This window comes from Nelumbo nucifera, chromosome 3 (genome assembly GCF_055504915.1).
Source record: "Nelumbo nucifera cultivar China Antique chromosome 3, China Antique-T2T, whole genome shotgun sequence".
NCBI lineage: Eukaryota > Viridiplantae > Streptophyta > Magnoliopsida > Proteales > Nelumbonaceae > Nelumbo > Nelumbo nucifera.
The window spans coordinates 9,528,047-9,545,937 of NC_142651.1; the positions used below are offsets into that span (position 1 = coordinate 9,528,047).

The 17,891-nt window shown below is 40.3% G+C and overlaps 2 protein-coding genes across 3 annotated transcripts; one reads left to right on the plus strand and one right to left on the minus strand.

Annotated features, from left to right (window-relative positions):
* Positions 1-842: 842 nt before the first annotated feature.
* LOC104593205 (uncharacterized) lies at positions 843-3,192 on the plus strand. The gene is made up of 7 exons (XM_010252964.2): positions 843-1,279; positions 1,420-1,571; positions 1,730-1,860; positions 1,989-2,215; positions 2,354-2,560; positions 2,655-2,735; positions 2,860-3,192. Exons 1-7 carry the CDS (start codon positions 1,077-1,079, stop codon positions 3,110-3,112), a joined length of 1,254 nt encoding a protein of 417 aa, XP_010251266.2. The 5' UTR covers positions 843-1,076; the 3' UTR covers positions 3,113-3,192.
* A 1,662-nt stretch (positions 3,193-4,854) lies between these two features.
* LOC104593206 (NADPH-dependent alkenal/one oxidoreductase, chloroplastic-like) lies at positions 4,855-8,972 on the minus strand. Of its 2 annotated transcripts, none has more exons than XM_010252966.3 (4): positions 8,456-8,971; positions 7,424-7,747; positions 7,166-7,325; positions 4,855-5,305 (listed from the first exon to the last, which is right to left on the minus strand). In XM_010252966.3, the coding sequence occupies exons 1-4, from the start codon at positions 8,900-8,902 to the stop codon at positions 5,040-5,042; spliced, it is 1,197 nt and encodes a 398-aa protein (XP_010251268.1). In that variant the 5' UTR covers positions 8,903-8,971; the 3' UTR covers positions 4,855-5,039. The 2 variants fall into 2 exon arrangements, with proteins under 2 accessions (XP_010251268.1, XP_010251269.1); XM_010252967.3 differs by lacking the exon at positions 4,855-5,305 and adding an exon at positions 5,597-6,173 and having other exon boundaries at positions 8,456-8,972.
* Between the last annotated feature and the right edge of the window lie 8,919 nt (positions 8,973-17,891).

Here is a 17,891-nt window from a genome sequence, read left to right on the forward strand (position 1 = left end):
TATATTTTTTTTATAAACTCCATTATATTCAGAACTTTTGAGAGGGGGAGGATGTTTTATTTTAAAAATTTAAAGAAAAATGATGAATAAAATAGTTTTTTTTCCATTTTTCCGTTAACCCGTGTACTGTTGAGAGGGGGAGGATGTATTCAGTTATCAGAAAATTTAAAAGTATTTTAAGACGATAGCTGGCAGGAGCATGTGGAATGGAATTTAATCATGATGTCAGCAACTTTTCTTTTATTTGTTGATGGATTGGAGGATAAGGTATCCAAAAAAGTTTTTACTTTTTTTGTTTTTCTTTTTATTTGATTCAAAATAAAACTTAAAAAGGTTTCCAAAAAGTTCAACTTCAAACTTTGAAGGTCGAATCTTATAGGACCCACATAAGTCAAAAGAGAGTTGTTGACATTCTCCAGCTGGGTCAAAAACCCTCTTGCTTTCTCTCACAAATGACAAAATTAATCAATGAAAGGAAGCGACGAGTGCATTAGTTCACAACTCATCACATACAAAGCAAAACAATAACGAGGCACGTAATTAATCTCATTCAAATATCATCATCGTCATACAAATACAATACAACCACCACTGAACTGGATTGTACCATTCAAAGGAAAGCCATACTTGGTTCAACACTTGCACGAATGTTCATGCCTCATGATGTTATAGAATTAATACAAACACATCTGTTGGAGGTTGGAGATTATCTATCTAGTTACATGCATGCTCACTTGACCTTCTCTCTTCTTATCTGCTTCAAGTCATGGGTATATTTATTTTCCTTTGAAGTTGGAGATTAATTATTGATGAAACCAAGCTAGTAATAATCCACACTGCTGACTGCTGAGCTTAGTCAAGCATTTTACCACTCACTGTTAATAATTTTGTGTGTAATAAATAACCATATGATTTTAGCCATCCAATACATTCAAGTTTTCATCAAACATTATGTCTTGTGTGGTAAAGGCCCGAGATTCTTCTTGGCAAATTAAATGGGCCCCCTCACAGGGACTTAGATTGCTGGATGTCACTTATTCCATGGTAGAAGATAAGCCCAATAAACGTAACACCCAATGGGGGAATCACCTCAACCCTCAAGTTATAAAAGCCTCAGTTCCTTACTACGCCAAATATTGTCTATAAATACCCTCTCACGACCCTCCTCATTCAGCAGCAGATCCTCCAGTTTTCAGTTTTTAAATTTGCCTCTCTTGTGCGCATCAAAGTTAATAGCAGCTGCCATGGACAATAGAATTGAATCTTCTGAAACTCTAAGGTACTCTCTCTCTCTCTCTCTCGTATAATCTTCTGGGGTTTTATATATATACTCATACTCTCATAAATTAAAATGAGTGTTTGAAAAAAAAAAAAAACAGAGAAAAACTTACCCAAAGACTACCTTATTGCTACCTGCAGGAACAAGTGTGGTGCATGCTTCAGACAGTTTAACAAAGTGGAGCACTTGGTGGATCACATGAGGACCTCATATCACTCGGTTCATGAGCCCATGTGTGGAATCTGTAGAAAGCATTGCCGCTCTTTCGAATCATTAAGGGAGCATCTTATAGGTTGGTATCGATCGAGCATCAACCCAACCCAAACTAAACCAAATGCTACTACGACAACTTCTATCTTGAACTGGCCATGCATTAAGTTAACCTTTTTTTCTTTATATATGCTCACCTACGAGACACGACGACGCACTTACGCTTAGTTGCTTTTGAAGGCCCACTGCCAAAGGTGGAATGTGCAAGAATATTTGGCGTCAGAGGATGCAACATCTGCTTAACCATTCTCGACACCCCTAATTCTCTTAGGGCTCACCGAGGAGCATGCCAACTCTCCCGAGTGTCTCCCGTAAGCGCTGCTCTCGATCTATCTACCTCTGCAAATTAATTAATTAAGCATGAAAGCAGTAACTTATATTAATTCTATATATACAATAAAATAATTAATAATAATATATCTTCTGTTTCTGCTTCCAGCAGGGTTTGCTTTCTCGAATGTCCAACTTGGGAATAAAAGACGATCTTCTCAAAGTGGATGGTGGAAGGATAAGAGGTCCACAAGTAGTTGCACTAGGTTGCAAAATGGTTGGTGGTGGCCGTGATGGCTCACTGGATCTCTGTGCTAGAGTTTGCCTCATTGATCAAGATGAAAACATCATCTTCCATTCTTATGTGAAACCACAGATTCCTGTCACCAACTACAGGTATTTTTTGTTTGTTCAGATTTTAATTTTGATATATTATTAATTTATGAACCATCATATCATATCTCAATGCCATTGATGAAGCTCAAGCTTAATTATATACAAGCAAGAAAAACAATAACTACGTACGTACTGTAGGTATGAAACTACCGGCATCCGCCCAGAACATCTGAGAGATGCAATGCCACTGAAGCAAGTGCAAAGGAAGGTTCAAGACTTCCTGTGCAATGGCGAACCAATGTGGAAGATTCGTTCCAGAAGTGGGAAAGCAAGGATTCTTGTAGGCCATGGCTTGGATCATGAACTTGAGCGCTTAGGAATCGAGTATCCTGCACACATGATCAGGTATATATAGCTGATGATGAAGTTGTAACAGTTAATCCAATGCTCAAGAACAACTAACAAACGTTCGTTAATAATCTGATGTTTGTATGCTCAGGGATACAGCCAAATACCCTCCCCTGATGAAAACAAGCAAGCTCAGCAACTCACTCAAGTACCTTACTCAAGCATATCTTGGGCAAGTATTCTATGGTCTATACAGAAAACAAGAGCTATATTATCGCTCTAAGCATTTAATTTTAGTTTATAGATCAAAAGCTTGAACCTTGGAACGCTATTTATGTATGTAACACGTTTGACAGGTATGATATCCAAACTGGAATACAAGACCCGTATGAGGATTGTGTGGCTACGATGAGACTTTACATGAGAATGAAATCAAAAGTTCACCAGATGGAAGAGTACCCGCTTGCTACGGATGCACAAAATCGCAACAACTTCGCTGTTTGGAGGCAGAACGAGCTCGAGAGGATGACACCTGATGAGCTATTGGCCATATCAAGGTCCGACTACTACTGCTGGTGCTTGGATTCCATTAATGTGCCAGAACAGTGAGCACCTCTGCTTGTTTATCCGATGCGTCATAAGAAACAATATAATAAGATATGGGTAGGTATATTATATTAAAGTTTTATATATATATATATATATATATATATATATATAGAAGGTATCAGAAAGGTTATGTTGATAATAAACCTAATAATTAATGTGCTTTAAGCAGGTGTGTATTGAGTTTCTATGAAGAGTTAGATAATTGATTATTGATCTAAAAATGTCATGTCCTAGCTAGCCAGCATTCTCACTTTCGTTTACATGAAGTTAATATAAATTGACAAGCTTATATTATAAGGAGAAAATCGTGCAGATTATGATCCTGGAAACTGATGGATGGCAAACCGGTAGCTTATGATCAATGAAGTAATAGCACTGGTAGCTTACAATCTAATGGTCATGACATAACTCTCATAAGAGATAAAAAACAACATTAAACCATATATATAGGAGACAACCAAACCCGATACAAACCCACATTAATCTATTGCCATAAATTTGGATATGGGGTGTGCTACATGCATGATGCATCATGTTTTTTACCGGTCCGATCTGTTTAATGCCATATTCATTATTAAATTATCGGCACTTAAATCATTTTTTTAATATTTGTATCCGTGTCCTTTTTCTCTATCTTTGCCCTTTTAAATTCCTTCAACTGTAACAATCACTTTTTCTTATGGGTATTGGTGATTGTCTTCTATGCACATGACTAAACCATCTATCTACTTTCTCTCATTTGAATCTCATCACACAATTTATACAATAACCTACTATTCTCCCCGTAACACTGGATCAGTCACCACTCACTGATTTGGAACATCATATGAGCAAATTAATATAAAATTAAACGACAGAGGCAGTTTATTAGTTACTTCATTCTTTGAATTATATAGTACTTTCTCGTTAGACTATGCTATAGTAGTGTGCCCTTTGGTGCTTGTCTTTGCTTTATCAATCCCTACCCGAACCCATAGCAGCCTAGTCTGGTCTGGTATTTAGAGAGAGAGAGAGCGAGAGAGAGAAACCTTTCGGGGTTTTTTTTTTTTATTTTTTATTTTGGTGGTAAACATCATATTTTTAAGGATAAATTCCTTGTACTTAGGGGGTGGTAAGAGTAATTAGCCCCTCAAATTTGTTTTGTGACGAAGACTGTCCATTCAAGATTCTATAAGTGGACACCAATATCAAAATGATGAAAGTAACCATATTAAAAAACAAATTATTTCAAGGCATTGATGAACTGATCATTCTGCGTTTTCAAGATGAATTTAAAGCTTAGAGAAACATGTGTGGAGGTTTAGAAAAACTAGGTCAAAGGGCAAAATGCTGTCTGTAATTTAGTCCATTTCTAAATCCAATTCACCAGACCCGTACAACAGGTCCATCAAGAAAGGGTTCGGAGTTCAGACGGGGTGAATCTCAGGACCCCACCTTTCGTCTCTCTCTCAAAAAAAAAAAAGGTAATCAAATATATCATTTCGACGACAAGAATAAAGAAAAATACTGTTTAAGCAAGACTTTCTGCCCATCCCCTTAGGCCAAAGCCCATCAGGTATGAAGTTTGGACAAGCATAGGCCCACTTATACTTTATACTGAAATTTAATTAATTATAATGTGAGATACGGAAATTTAACACTTGATATCAAATAGACTCTAATGTCATCTCAAAGAATCATTCAACCTATAGAGGTCTCTGGATACAAGTATTTATTCCCTAACACTCATGTATGAGATGCAATAAAAAAAAATCCAAATGCAAATTTTGGCATTATTGAAATAGAGTAGGATAGTGTAGATACAAATTTTCAAACACTGCACTGTACATATTTAAGCATCTAGAGGCCTCTTACATGTTTAGGTAGTGCTTTTAATTTTAATAGAGTGGGATAATGGTAGTGACATCCCGAAAATTGCTTCCTTTAATCATGGGATTGGATGTATGACCACCTTACCGGTAGCTCTGCCAGTCTCAATGTAGGAAAACGCTTCTACAACTTGGGAGAATGGGAACGGGCCTTTGGGATCAATAACGGGTTTCACCTTCCCACTCTCAAAATATGGGTTTAATTTCTTCAGCACAGACCCATTGGAAGTGACCACAAATCTGAAACCAGGCGGAGTCACAGCACCTGTTAGCACCACCACACTCCCCCCTTCTTTTACTGCCTTCACTGATTTATCGCCTTGTCCTGTTTTTTTTTTTTTTCAAAACAAAGAAAATGAATCCACCCTCTTAGTCAAATATAAGAATCAAAATCGGAATAATACAAAAACGAAAGGCTGAATGAATTCAATATGGAATCTACATGCCAAAAATTGATCGGATTGGATAACATTGGCAATTTAATTTGTAGATGTAATTCATTAATCTTTTATTTCTTCTGCCTCTTGGCTTCTTTTTTTCCTTTTCTAAACGCACAGAAGGCTTTGCTTCACATGATAGAGTACTCGCGGAACTCATCCGACCCTTGCATGCAGCATGTTCAAATACCCTATTAATGCATTCACATTGGAATATTCCAAAAATATTCTCTTTTTTCATATTTGTTTTGAGGGAAAGAGGGGGATGGGATGAGAAAAAGATGGGATGCAAGATCCCAAAATCAAGGATTCGGAGAAAATCATTTGAAGGGATGTGCCTTATTCTTCTTCAACTAGAATAAGGCGACGAACCTCCTTATCACAGACCAGCGGTGACAGCAACGACAGCGAACAGTCCCCTTCCTTTCAACAGTGGCGGCGAACCAGCGATGAACAGTCTCCTTACCACGGACCAGCGGCGACGGCGACGACAGCGAACAGTCTCCATTCCTTTTGACAGCGGCAACAAACCAGATACTATTCATTGCCTTCCCTGATCGAACAGAGGAGGCGGCGGTGGAACAATCCTTCACTGTTTTCTTCACTGTGCGGCGACAACAAACCAGATCTGTTTCTTTCTCAGATCGCCGTCTTCTTCACCCCTTTGCATTTCCCTCTTTCTCTGGTCGCCACTGCAACTCTCGGCAGCAGCGATCTGCCTTCTCAGCACTCCCATCTCTCTCGGTACTTTTCCTTCTATTTTCCCATATAAACCAAACAATGGAAAGATCAATTTTTACACCATCCCATTTCATCCCATCCCATCCAAATCTTCTTACAAACCAAATGGAGCCTTACAAAACTTGGATGTTTTCCCATTTCCTGTATTTTACTGAAAATATTGACTTAAAGGCTAAGCAAGCTTCCCCAGAAAGGAGAAGCTTCATCTAGATATATCTAGGGTCCATTTGGTTCCCTGTGCATGGAAACAGAATTGGAATGGGCCATTCCCATTCCAACCATTTGTTTGGTTGGAATCAAGGTTCAAAATTTGGATATGTATTGGCTGATACATTTCGTATTGGGGGCTTCCCGATATGCCCTACAGGGGGTGTTTCGGGGTTTAACCTAGTTCAGGGGGTAGACGGGCCTTAAATCGCCCCTCAGAACCAGGTTTAAAAAAACTAAAAAAGATAGGAGAAATGAGCTTCATGGAGGCCAATATGCCCCTACTGGGTATATCATCCGTATCGATATTTTGAACCTTTTTGGAATGAGAATCCCCCAAATGGGGAATAGCCATTGTAGTCTCCCCTAGGCCCGAGTCAAGAGAAGTAAATAACTCATGACAAGAAACACTCAAAATCTTAATATTAATAAAATATTATTAAATTAATAATAAGACAATAATAAAAAAATAATTAATGATAAAATAATAAAATATTAATATAATATAATTAAATTAATAATAAAATACTAACATATTAACTATTAAATAATAATAAATTAATTTTAAAATAATAAAACAAAAATAATAGAATAGTAATAAACTAATAAGAAAATAATAAAATATTCATAAATTAATGCTAAATATTAAGATATAAGTTATTAAATATTAATAAAATAATAATTATATATTCACAAAAATATTAATAAAATAATAAATAGACTAATACAAAATTGAAAATTCAGTTGATTCTGATCCTCTCAGAGAAATATACAAAAGAAAATGGCATTTAGAAGCTTACCGACTGCATCAAATACCACATCAAATTTCTCCGGTAAATCTTCAAAGTTTTCTTTGGTATAGTCAATAGCCAAATCTGCACCCAAGCTCTTCAACAGCTCAAGTTTTCCTGTGCTGGATGTAGCTGCAACTTTTGAGGCACCAAATACCTGCTTTGCTAGCTGACAAACAAATATAAAGGGGAAATAAGTATGGATCGTTGAATCCACACAATCATCTAAATATTCAATGACGGTGAGAAAGAGAGTGAAGAAATTACCTGGATTACCAGAGTTCCAACTCCACCAGCACCACCCAATACAAGAATAGATTTCCCAGCAGAAAATCCAGATCTTTCAAGACCTTCATATGCAGTTTCAACAGCAAGGGGAAGGCTAGCAGCCTGAGCAAAATCCAGATTCTTGGGTTTTGGTGCTAAGAGTTTCTCCTCAACAGCAGTATATTCTGCAAAAGAGCCGAACTGTTTAGGGTTTTCCAGAGCCTTCTCATTGATATTCCCATATACTTCATCCCCCTCCTTTAGGCTCTGCACTTGGCTGCCCGCCTTTACCACTATACCAGCAACATCATAACCTGGAACAGTCTACACCGAAAACCCATTCAAAAGATGAAGATAAAATGATCAAAGAGATTTGAGAAATATTTCAGGATTCAGTAGATATACCGTGAAATAGGAATAGAAAGCAGAGAAGTTAAACATGTAAGTAAATTGAGGAGAACCCACATTTAGTTTTCAACCCCTAGTAGTCATGTACTCATGGTGTCCTACGAGAGCTGGAACCGCAAAATTAACAAACATAATTCACATTATTAGGTGAAACCATACTGCTTTGCTTTTACTCTGTAGTTTGAACGAAAAACAAATATTTGCATTTTGCAGATATCATAGCAACAAATTAGCATTCATTTAACAGCTGTCACGAAAATTAATAAATTCTTCAAAAAGCAAAAGAGTTGTCAGAAAAAATAAAATAAAATAAAAAGTCCTTTTCGCGATTTGATTTGTTCAAACCTCAAACCCAGGAGAACTATGTTTTTCAATTTTCATCATTAACAGCTTTAAAACGTCAATTCCAGAATGTGTAGTTCAAGAAACCAAATAAATACAGGACCAGCTTGCAATAACATCTAGATAGAATACCAGTAAAATCCTCTTGTGCAATAGAATTTTTTTGAACCCCAATTAAGAACACTTATATAACGCTCAATAGTGAGAAATCCCAAGGGTGAAGTTACAGATGATAAGAATTTAGAGAAACAAAAGACAAAATGGGATATAGAAAGAACTCACAGGCAGAGGGGAATCGGTTGCCTTGAATTTCCCCTGTCTTCTCTTGCCATCAACCGGGTTAAGAGCCGCAGCAACAACCTTGATCAAAACCTGGTCCTCCTTAACATCAGGCACGGAAACTTTTGGATCAAATTTAAGAACATCGACACCTCCATATTCCCCGTAAACCCAAGCCTTCATTTCAGAGGGTGTGGGAGAAATCGTAGAGGTCTCTACGGAAGCAGGGGCAGCTTGGGAATTAGCAGAGACTCTGAGAGGAAGAGGAGAAGAGTTCCTTCGAAGACGGGTAGTCGAACTTGTTTTGATATCTGCTGCTGCTGCCAATGTAGAAGAGAAAGAGAGGAAAGATCTAATGTGATGGGGTGGCAGCGGCGGCCTTGAGGTGGATGAGAGAGGGTGGTAGTGAGCGGCCGTAAATTGGGTTGTGGTGGTAAGAAGAGCTTCCATTACCTGCACCTGCTTATCTTCTCCCGCCCTTCTCAACTTCTCAGCTTCTTACTCTCATACAAGCGTTGATAAGCTTAGCGCATTTCACTTTATTATCGTGGCTGCGAGATGCGCACACGTGTGCATGCCTCGGATGCAACCACGTGTAATCAGGAAAGAGAACCATTGGCTAGTTGTTCGTACGGAAATGTTCCGGAACAAGAATTTCCACACGAACAGAAATAAACAAGAATAATGCCAAACGGGACCTAAAGCACAATCGTGCATTGGATTGGGAACATCTCACGGTCTTACCACAAAGAATAAGGGGAATTCGGATTGGTTGAAGGTGATTTTTTCGGCTGTGTAACCAATGATAACACCCCCATTTTATTGGAATCGGATATAATAGGCACACGTAAATAACTGTCAAAAGTAGTTTTTAATTTTTTCAAGTTAGGTTGGGAGTACTAAAAAGATATGGTGTAGAAAGAATTTTGATCAATCAAAACTCACTTATGAATCTTGATAAATAACACCTTATTTGTTATCATGTTTATGATTTCAATTGATTGTTAAATCGTTTTTCGGATATTATATCTTTTTCATAACATAGTTGAACCTATATATTTCAAAGGACAAGTGTCAAAAAAATTTGCAAGTGTAATGGGGTGGAAGAATTTGTTGGCAGGTAAACAAATTTTTGGAGTTAGATGGGCGGTTAATAATGGGGAGGAGATAGACATTTGGGGTGACCCATGCGTTCCAAAGATAAATGGTTATCATATTATTGGAAAAATGAGGTGACTAATCATATCCGTACCCAATATTGCCTCAAGGTTAAAAGCATTCGTCCAGGCAATCACAATTGGGAAGATGGGCTATCTTGGGACCCAGATCCAAAATGATAAATTTACTTTCAAATCTGCATACCATGTAGCCATTAGTATGTGTGAGAATAGAGAATTTGAAAATAGCTTAGATGACACGTTTAAAAAAGTGTTGGAAATGTATATGGAACTTATAATGGAAATCTTCAAGGTAGAGGCATTGGAGAAGATGGGTCTTGAAATGGAGCTGAAAAAAGAATGAGTTAAAGACTTTTTAAACCTCTCCTGATATTGTCGATTGGACTTAGTCCTCCCCTCTTAAGTTTATAAACTGTCATGTCTAATGGATAAAGAAAAATGACTAATATATCCCAAGTTAAATTTGAGATTAAATTGATTTTAATTAATTAAAAAAAAAAACCCATCATCTTCGACCTTAGAACAATGAGAACTTGATTGCTGATGGAGCTGCATCTATCCATCCACTAATCCACCTATCTTCCTACCTGTAAATTAGTTAAAACTAATCTGAAATCATAAATCTAAGCGCAAAAGGGTACATTTGGCGTTCACATTTGTTTTTATATATTTTAAAAAAACTGTTTGCAAAAAAAAAAAAAAAAAACATATATTTTTTGTTATAAATAAGACCCTTCTCTAAGGTTGCCTTTTTCTTGGTGAGGGGAGGTTTCTGTCCATATATAAGACACAACCAAATAAGCAAAGAAGTAATAAAGGGAAAAACTGGATTTTTTTTAAATGAAAGCACACATGATGTTATGTACTAAATAAATATGGATGGAGTGTTAATAGATGGGAGGGTTTTGTCTGCTGATGTCATCCAAGAGGGGGAGGTCAAGTACGAATGACAGAGGGTGGGTTCTGGGCAGCGATCATATTCCCGTCCCCGACCCCAATTTGAAATTAACCCCGTCCCTAATTCCGATCTTCACTAGGGATAAAAGTTATGTTTCATCCCTGATCCCCAAAGGAGATGGGCTTCCCGCAGGGACTAGACTTTCTGAAATTTATTAATTAATAGTATTTAAAAAAATAAATTTATTTAAAATAAAAAATAAATTTAAAATATAAATAATATTTTAAATATATTTTGATTATATAGTATAATAATTTAATAATATCATATGTATAATATATTTAATATAAATAATATTTAACACATAATTGGGGTCATGGCAGAGCAGGTACTTCATTCCACATCTCTGACCCCAACCCCAGTTGGGAATTCCTATCAATCTCATCCCTGACCCCATCTCATCGGGTCAGGGAGGTCGGGTATCCAAAGGGAATGAGAAAATTGCCATCCTAGGTCTAAATTCAATTTAAAAAGTGAGGGAATGTTTCAGTATTTAAGTCAAATATCAGAGGAGACTTATGTTTTTACCATTCAACCATTCATGCTCTTTTATTCTGTGATGTTGTAGCTAGAGCAATTTGGTTTGGTAGTGATTTTACATTTTAGTTTAAAAGCTGATGTTTCTGATTATAATATTTCCTCTGTGTATTGGCTTGCTGAATCTTGTGATTATTTAAAGGCAAATTCCTTAGATCCTTCTTTTGATTTCTAATGTTTTTTAATTTATTTTGTGGTCCATTTGTAATACTAGAAATGAAATATACGAGTTCAAATTAGCCCCCAACAACACCCCACAGTATATCCCCATATTAGGAACATCTCCCAATAATAATATAAAAAATGATGAAGTATCATCAGATATTCCCAATACACAGTGGGTATGTGTTATGGGACGTTGTGGAAAATTATCTTGTGGGGGCTGATTTCAACTCGAAATATGCTACTCTAAAGCTAATTTAGATTTGAGGTCTGCATTAAGTTGTATACATAGTTCGATTCAGAATCTAGTAAGCGGGTTCCGGCAAGGGACATCAGGAAAGCTGTGTCCAAGCCATTATCAAGTGATAAAAAATAGTTGCCATTGGCGGTCTCCGGAACCGGGTTGGGTCAAACTTCTAAGTAAATTCTGATGCAGGCTTTCCGTTTTCGGTATGGTGCCGTGGTGATTTACGATTCGAATGGTCTTCTAGTAACTGCATGTAGGAGTGAGCAAATGATTCATTCGATTAAAAATTAAATTGAACAAATCGAAATTTTTAAAATCAAAATTTTAAATGAAAAATCGAATTAAAACCAAAATAATCAAAACCGAAATTGTAGTTTGGTTTTTTATTATTTCAGTTCAAATCAATGCTATACATGATAGTGTGCGATCTGGATGCTCCTAGTTGTAGGGCAGTTCGAACGCTTGTCGTTAAGTAGATCGCTCGAACTGCAGGGAAATGGAGGTATCAAAGAACCCAAGGTGACTAACCCGACGAGCTCGCTCCGATGCTTAAGCCAGTAATAGTATATGCGAGCTGAGAGTTTGAGAACAAGGAGAGCTACAATGCACTAAATCGCGCGTACCTTCTGAGGTTGGAGGTAAGGCCTTTATATAGACATTGTTTGGCGTGGGTATCACACAGCGTGTTTGGGAAGACGTACTTAATTGCTCTGAAGTCCTAGGAGGTAGTCGTGCACATAGGCCAATCTTTGCGCCCTACTCGGTTTCCTCCAAAACATTCGGTGTGATAGATGACTTCCGAGAGACCTGGGAGTGATGGGATGCATGCAGAATTCGTCGGCGAGCACGTCTCGCAGGTCGCCACCTGGACCTCAATCAGGTCGGTAAGCCCTCGAGGGAGGTCGCTCCTCACGTCGAGATCACCTCGACCGGTACTGACGAGGTACCACAGGTTGGCCCTGGACGAAGTGCTGCTATCCGCCCTGAGTTGTGGACGAGGTCGCTAGCTAGGTTTCCACCAAGCCGGTGGAGGAGGCAGGTCGCCAGGCAGGTCATCAGGTCGGCGGTGGAGGTAGGTCGCCAGGTCGGTGGTGGAGGCAAGTCGCCAAGTCCGCAACAGAGGCAGGTTGCTAGGTCGGCGGCGGAGGCAGGTTGCTAGGTCAGCAACAGAGGCAGGTCGCCAGGTCAGCGGTGGAGGCATGTCGCCAGGTCACTAGGTCGGCGATGGGGGCAGGTCGCCAAGTCACCAGGGGCCAGTTGTGACTCCATCATTTTGGCTAAGGCAAGTTATCACCTAGGTGGTTCTGGGGTGTCACCCAATTGTTTCGAAATGCCATGTGTCATGATGTCAGTGGAGGGCCAAATCTGCCCTCATCAATTGCCCCCCACTCTCGAGCTGAGATCAACTTAGCGAATGGAGTAGATTTTTGCTTCATTGTAGGTCCTTTGGCTTGTTACCAACATATTTCGAGGTCGGCTTAGGGATCCTTGATGCAGAAAGTGGTTTGGCTTCCACCATGCGATATGTGTGTCGATGTTGGAATTTAAATAGCGGGTCAGTGACATGGCTGCACTGTGTCAGTCCTTTAAGGTGTTGGTCGTCTACTCCTACAATAAGCCACAAGGAGCTCAACCTGCGGGGGCAGCTTTACTAACTGTAGGTTGCCATATCACATTGGAACCTTGAAAGGCTCAAACCGCAAGGGCGATTGTAGTCCTTTGGCTGCCGGCTTCTGCGGGAGCCACGGAGGGCTCGACCTGTAGGGGCAAATAGGACTGACAAGGCTCGTCCAGGCTGATTACGCTCTAATCGCCTCCTTGGCATAGGCAGACAAGTCCTAATCGCCTCCTCGGCATAGGAAGACAAGTCCTAGTCGCCTCTTCGGCATGGGCAGATAAGTCTTAAATGCCTCCCCGGTATAAGCGCGACAAGTTCCAATCGCCTCTTCCGCTTGGGCAAGTAAGTAGCCCGTGCATGGACAAATCGGGTACATACCCTACAGTGTCCATCCACCTCGGCATATAGCAATACTGGGTTATTCCTGCTTGGAGTCCAACTCGTTAGCTTGACACTTCGAGATAGAGAAGAACAACAACTGAGCTCAGAGGCTCGGGACATACACTATGTAGGGGAGTCCAAGAAAAGAGGCAAGAAGTATCAATCGTCCCGGGGCTCTTCGCCCCTAGTAGCAATGTTGGTGGGTTGATCAGTCTCCATGAGATCGTTGGCAGCGTCGGCGGCACCACCTCCCTCATCCCCTTCCATAGTCTCCTCGCCGAAGAGGTCGTCGCTCTCCTCCTCCTTGGAGTCAGGGTCCTTAGCTACCTCGAGGGCCATCTCCTCGGTGATCTCTAATGTGGTAATAGCGCTGAGGTCAAGGTGAGGAAACTCACATCAGGTCAACCACCTGCTAAGTTTGAAGCCTTTGAGGTAGCCCGTCGTCCCGGTCGCGAAAAACAACTCGCATTGTTCCACCGAAGACTTATACTCCTCGACGGCCTTAATCTTTGCCTCCTCCATCGAGCAAAGCAGGATGTCAGTTCGCTCCTTCACCAGCTCCTCGAGGTTCTAGACCTCTCTCTTAAGGGTTGCCTTGTGCTCCTTCAGCTCCTCCTTCTCCACCATCAGAACTACCAATAATTCTTTATGAGCTCGTGCATCCCTCAATAATTTGTTGTTCTCACTGTGAACTAGGTTCAAATCGATTCCTCGGCTTCGAGAGCCCGCTTCAAATTCATCTCGGACTGGTAGACCGGAGCGTGGGTCGAAGAGTTCACCTGACAAGAGGAGAAACGAGATATAAGTACTGAGAAAAAATCTAAGTACAAAAAGGTTGAAGGTTGGTTACATACCACCATGCAGTGTGTCACCGCTTTTTCTCCGAACTGCACAGCCGGTAGCTCGGCCCACCGAGTAACCTCTTCAGGGAAGACCGCGTTTTTGCTCTTGAGGAGACCAAGCTTCGGGCTCAAGACACTTCGAGCTGTGACGTCGCTGCTCGATGGGATGGCCTCCTGAGCTGGTTGGGCCTCGGAGGATGTAGTTTCCTTTGGCAATTGGTGTGGGGAAGCCCTATCCTGATCCTCCTTGACTAGGTCGATTACCGGGGGATGTTCGGTGTCAGATGGAGGTTCGGAAGAGGTGGCACCAACGCCCGAAGTGGGAACCTCCTCTTGAATATGGGCCTTCTTGGAGGCTCTCTTTTCTTCTTGCACTTCAGCATTCCTTTGAAGAGCTCGTCAACAAAGAAGTCAACCATGATAACTGTAGCAAAGCAACAAATAGAGTCAGAGAAAATGTCATCGAAGCAAAACAAAATAAGAGAAAGAATACAATAGTTAGCAACCTACCGAGAGGACTTAGGCCGGCCTGCACGAGCTTCTCTTCGGTCACAAAGTTCTCAAACTTCAAGCCTAGCTTCGCCCAAGCCCGGACTTCCTCCCACACCTTTTTATCTAGCCTAACATCGGGGTCCTGGATGGCAGGTCTCCAGTGAGTTGGAAAAGGCCATCCTTTCGTGTTACAAACTACAAAATAACGCCTCTTCCAGGCCGGGACTTTGTTGAGGAGCTCGTGTAACAACTTGTACCCGGGGCGTGGAGACATGTAGTAAATATGCTTGTGCTCGGGTAGAACACAGGCATAATTCTTTTTGATGGAAAGGATCGAGGAAAAAATGTCGAGGACAAGAGGTCGATTATAGTCATGAAAAAGGGAGATGGTACCTACAATATTACGAATGGAGGTCGGGTGGAGCTGGTCGATGGCGATGTCAAAAAATTTGATGATCTCGAATATGAAAGGGTAGAGTGGAAAACGAAGGCCAGGTATGAGTTGTTCCTCGAAGACCACGATCTCGTCGTAACCGTGATCCCAAGGAAATTGGCCCAAGGGGATAATATAAACGAGATCGTTAGGAAGTCTATAGCGATCAACCAAGGATAGGATCCTGTCCACTGTCATTGTAAACAAACCGAAGCTGTCTGGCAGGCGACCTCGATGTGAGGAGGCCGATTTGCTAGAAGCTTCTCGCTCTCGCTGAGGTGAGACTACCTCAGACGGATTGGGGTCCTCATCCTGTGCCAAAGTGCCCACCTTAGCAAGATGAAGCCCCGCAGTCTGTGCTAAGGTACCCACCTCGGCCCCAGCGGACTCACTGCTCCCATCTAGAAGCTATCTAAACTAAGGCTAGACATATGAATAAAAAATGAACAAGCGAACTCGAAGTAAAGAGGGACAGAATAAGGCGAACTCACCGAAAGACAAAAGAAGAAGTGAAGTACCTCGGATACAAGACGCGAGCTGAAGAACGGATGTGCGACCTCAACTCTCGAATGCACTTTGAAGGACGAAGGAAAGGGGACCTGGGTCCCCCCTATTTATAGCCACCATATCCAGGAACTGATGGTTTAGATTGATGTGATCCTACGGCTCTCATGAAAACCGATTGCACTCCCTTCAAGGAAAGATTTTGGTTGAGCGCGATTTTTTGCGTCCATGGAGTTTATAAACCGCGCCGAGTCCGCGCGTCCCCGACACGCGATCTGGTTTCTCCCACTGACCCGCATGGGTTACATCGGTCCGACCAAAAAACCGGGAGGTGAACCAAGAAGAAATCGAGCCAACCTACTTGCGCAGGCCATGGACTCCCTGCACCGGGGTTGCGACCCCTGGCACGGGGAGTGGGGGGCAATTGATAAGGGGTAAGTTGGCTCGACCTAACAACCGAAGTACATGTTGACGCGATCAACCACTAGGATGACAACTCAGCAAGGGAGCCTTGCCAACAACTCGGGAGCTCGGGACCTTGAGCACCTCGTCATAAAGGCACCTCGGTACCTGATCCAATTCAGAGCCAAAGAACCGAGGTGCAAGATTGGGACCAAGGAACTGAAGCACCACGTAATCGACTCTAGAAGCTTCTCCAACGGACTCCGAATTCCCCGGGTTTACGGCATTCATTAACAAGGCTCATCCTCACTCTGCCCAAATCGAAGAGAATTGATAAACCTTATCAACTGGTGCATTACTCTCCTTCGAAAACAGAACGAATCTTATCTACACAGCTTGGAGATCCTGGAGCCTTTTCGTAGGATTCACGACTATTCAACTATATAAGGGCATCAATCCTCAAAGCAAAGGTACGCGCAATTATTTGCTCACTAGCACTCTAGCATTCAAGTATTCAGCTCACATCCATAATATTGTACTGACTTAAGTATCAGAGCGACCTCGCCGGGTTAGCCACGCTGGTTTCTCTGATCTATTATCCTGTAGGTTGGTCTAGCTCGTCACGCAACTGGTGTTCAGATCATCTTCCAGTTAGGAGGATCCAGATCGCACTCCATCAATACATATTTTAATATATATTGTATATAAAAATATGGTTTCGACTATGATATGGAAAAGATATGATATCTGGAAAACTTCTGACCAATCAATTGGAATCATAAATGTGGTAGCCAATCAAGTGTTATTTATCAAAATTCATGGGTGAGTTTTGATTGGTCAAAACTCCTCCCATACCATATCTTTTCTACATCATAGATTTTAATACATAATATATTATACAATGTATATAATAAATAATATATTTTAATACATAATATAATATATTTTATACATATTATATATATTATATATTAATATATCATAGATAATAAAGTCTCAGTTTTTTTGGTTAACCAAATTTCTAAACCTGAAAACCAAAATTTTACAAAACCGAAATAATCAAAAACTGAAAAACAAAAACCGAAATTTTCGGTTCAATTTTTTGGTTTTAACCAAATAATGCTCACCCCTAACTGCATGTCTTTATTTTGATGAAAGGTCTCCTTTTGCTTAAAAAGTTAAAAAAATATATAAAAAGAGAAAGAAAAACGTAGTAGTAGAAAAGTTATTTTGGAATCGGATGAAAAGTCATTCTTTGATCTTGATTAATGGGCACTAAAAATAGAGTGGAAGACTGACCAACCTAAGGATTCTATTTTCTTAATGAAGGATATTCAGCATTTGTGTCAAGACTTTGAAGTCAGATTCTCCAAAGAGATGGAAACTGTGGAGTATGAAGTTATAGGTCAAGGATTTTCAAGGCATGCTGACATTTTATTTGATCCTCCAGTCTGGTTGATAATAAACCGTCTAAAAGTTGATAGTTTAAATTGTTCTTCGTGTCTTGTTTGTTCGGGTTTAAATGTTGGTAGTTAGTGTTTGGTTTGATCTATTAGTTGTGCTGTGTGTCTTTTTAGTCGGTGTTTTGTATTGTTAGGGGCCACTTCTACGTTGTTGCCAGTAACCGTGCTCTTGGGTAGTGAATCACTAAGTTCACTACTGAATCTGAACTTTACAAGTAACAA

Bases quoted from the DNA above. Each gene is read 5' to 3' on its own strand.
- LOC104593205 (XM_010252964.2), top strand. From the start codon at position 1,077: ATGGGGGAATCACCTCAACCCTCAAGTTATAAAAGCCTCAGTTCCTTA. The intron at 2,216-2,353 runs GTATTTTTTGTT...TACGTACTGTAG, and splicing joins ATTCCTGTCACCAACTACAG to GTATGAAACTACCGGCATCC. The intron at 2,561-2,654 runs GTATATATAGCT...TTGTATGCTCAG, and splicing joins TATCCTGCACACATGATCAG to GGATACAGCCAAATACCCTC.
- LOC104593206 (XM_010252966.3), bottom strand. From the start codon at position 8,902: ATGGAAGCTCTTCTTACCACCACAACCCAATTTACGGCCGCTCACTAC. The intron at 7,748-8,455 runs GTGAGTTCTTTC...TTTTCGGTGTAG, and splicing joins CAACCGATTCCCCTCTGCCT to ACTGTTCCAGGTTATGATGT. The intron at 7,326-7,423 runs GTAATTTCTTCA...TTTGTTTGTCAG, and splicing joins TTGGAACTCTGGTAATCCAG to CTAGCAAAGCAGGTATTTGG.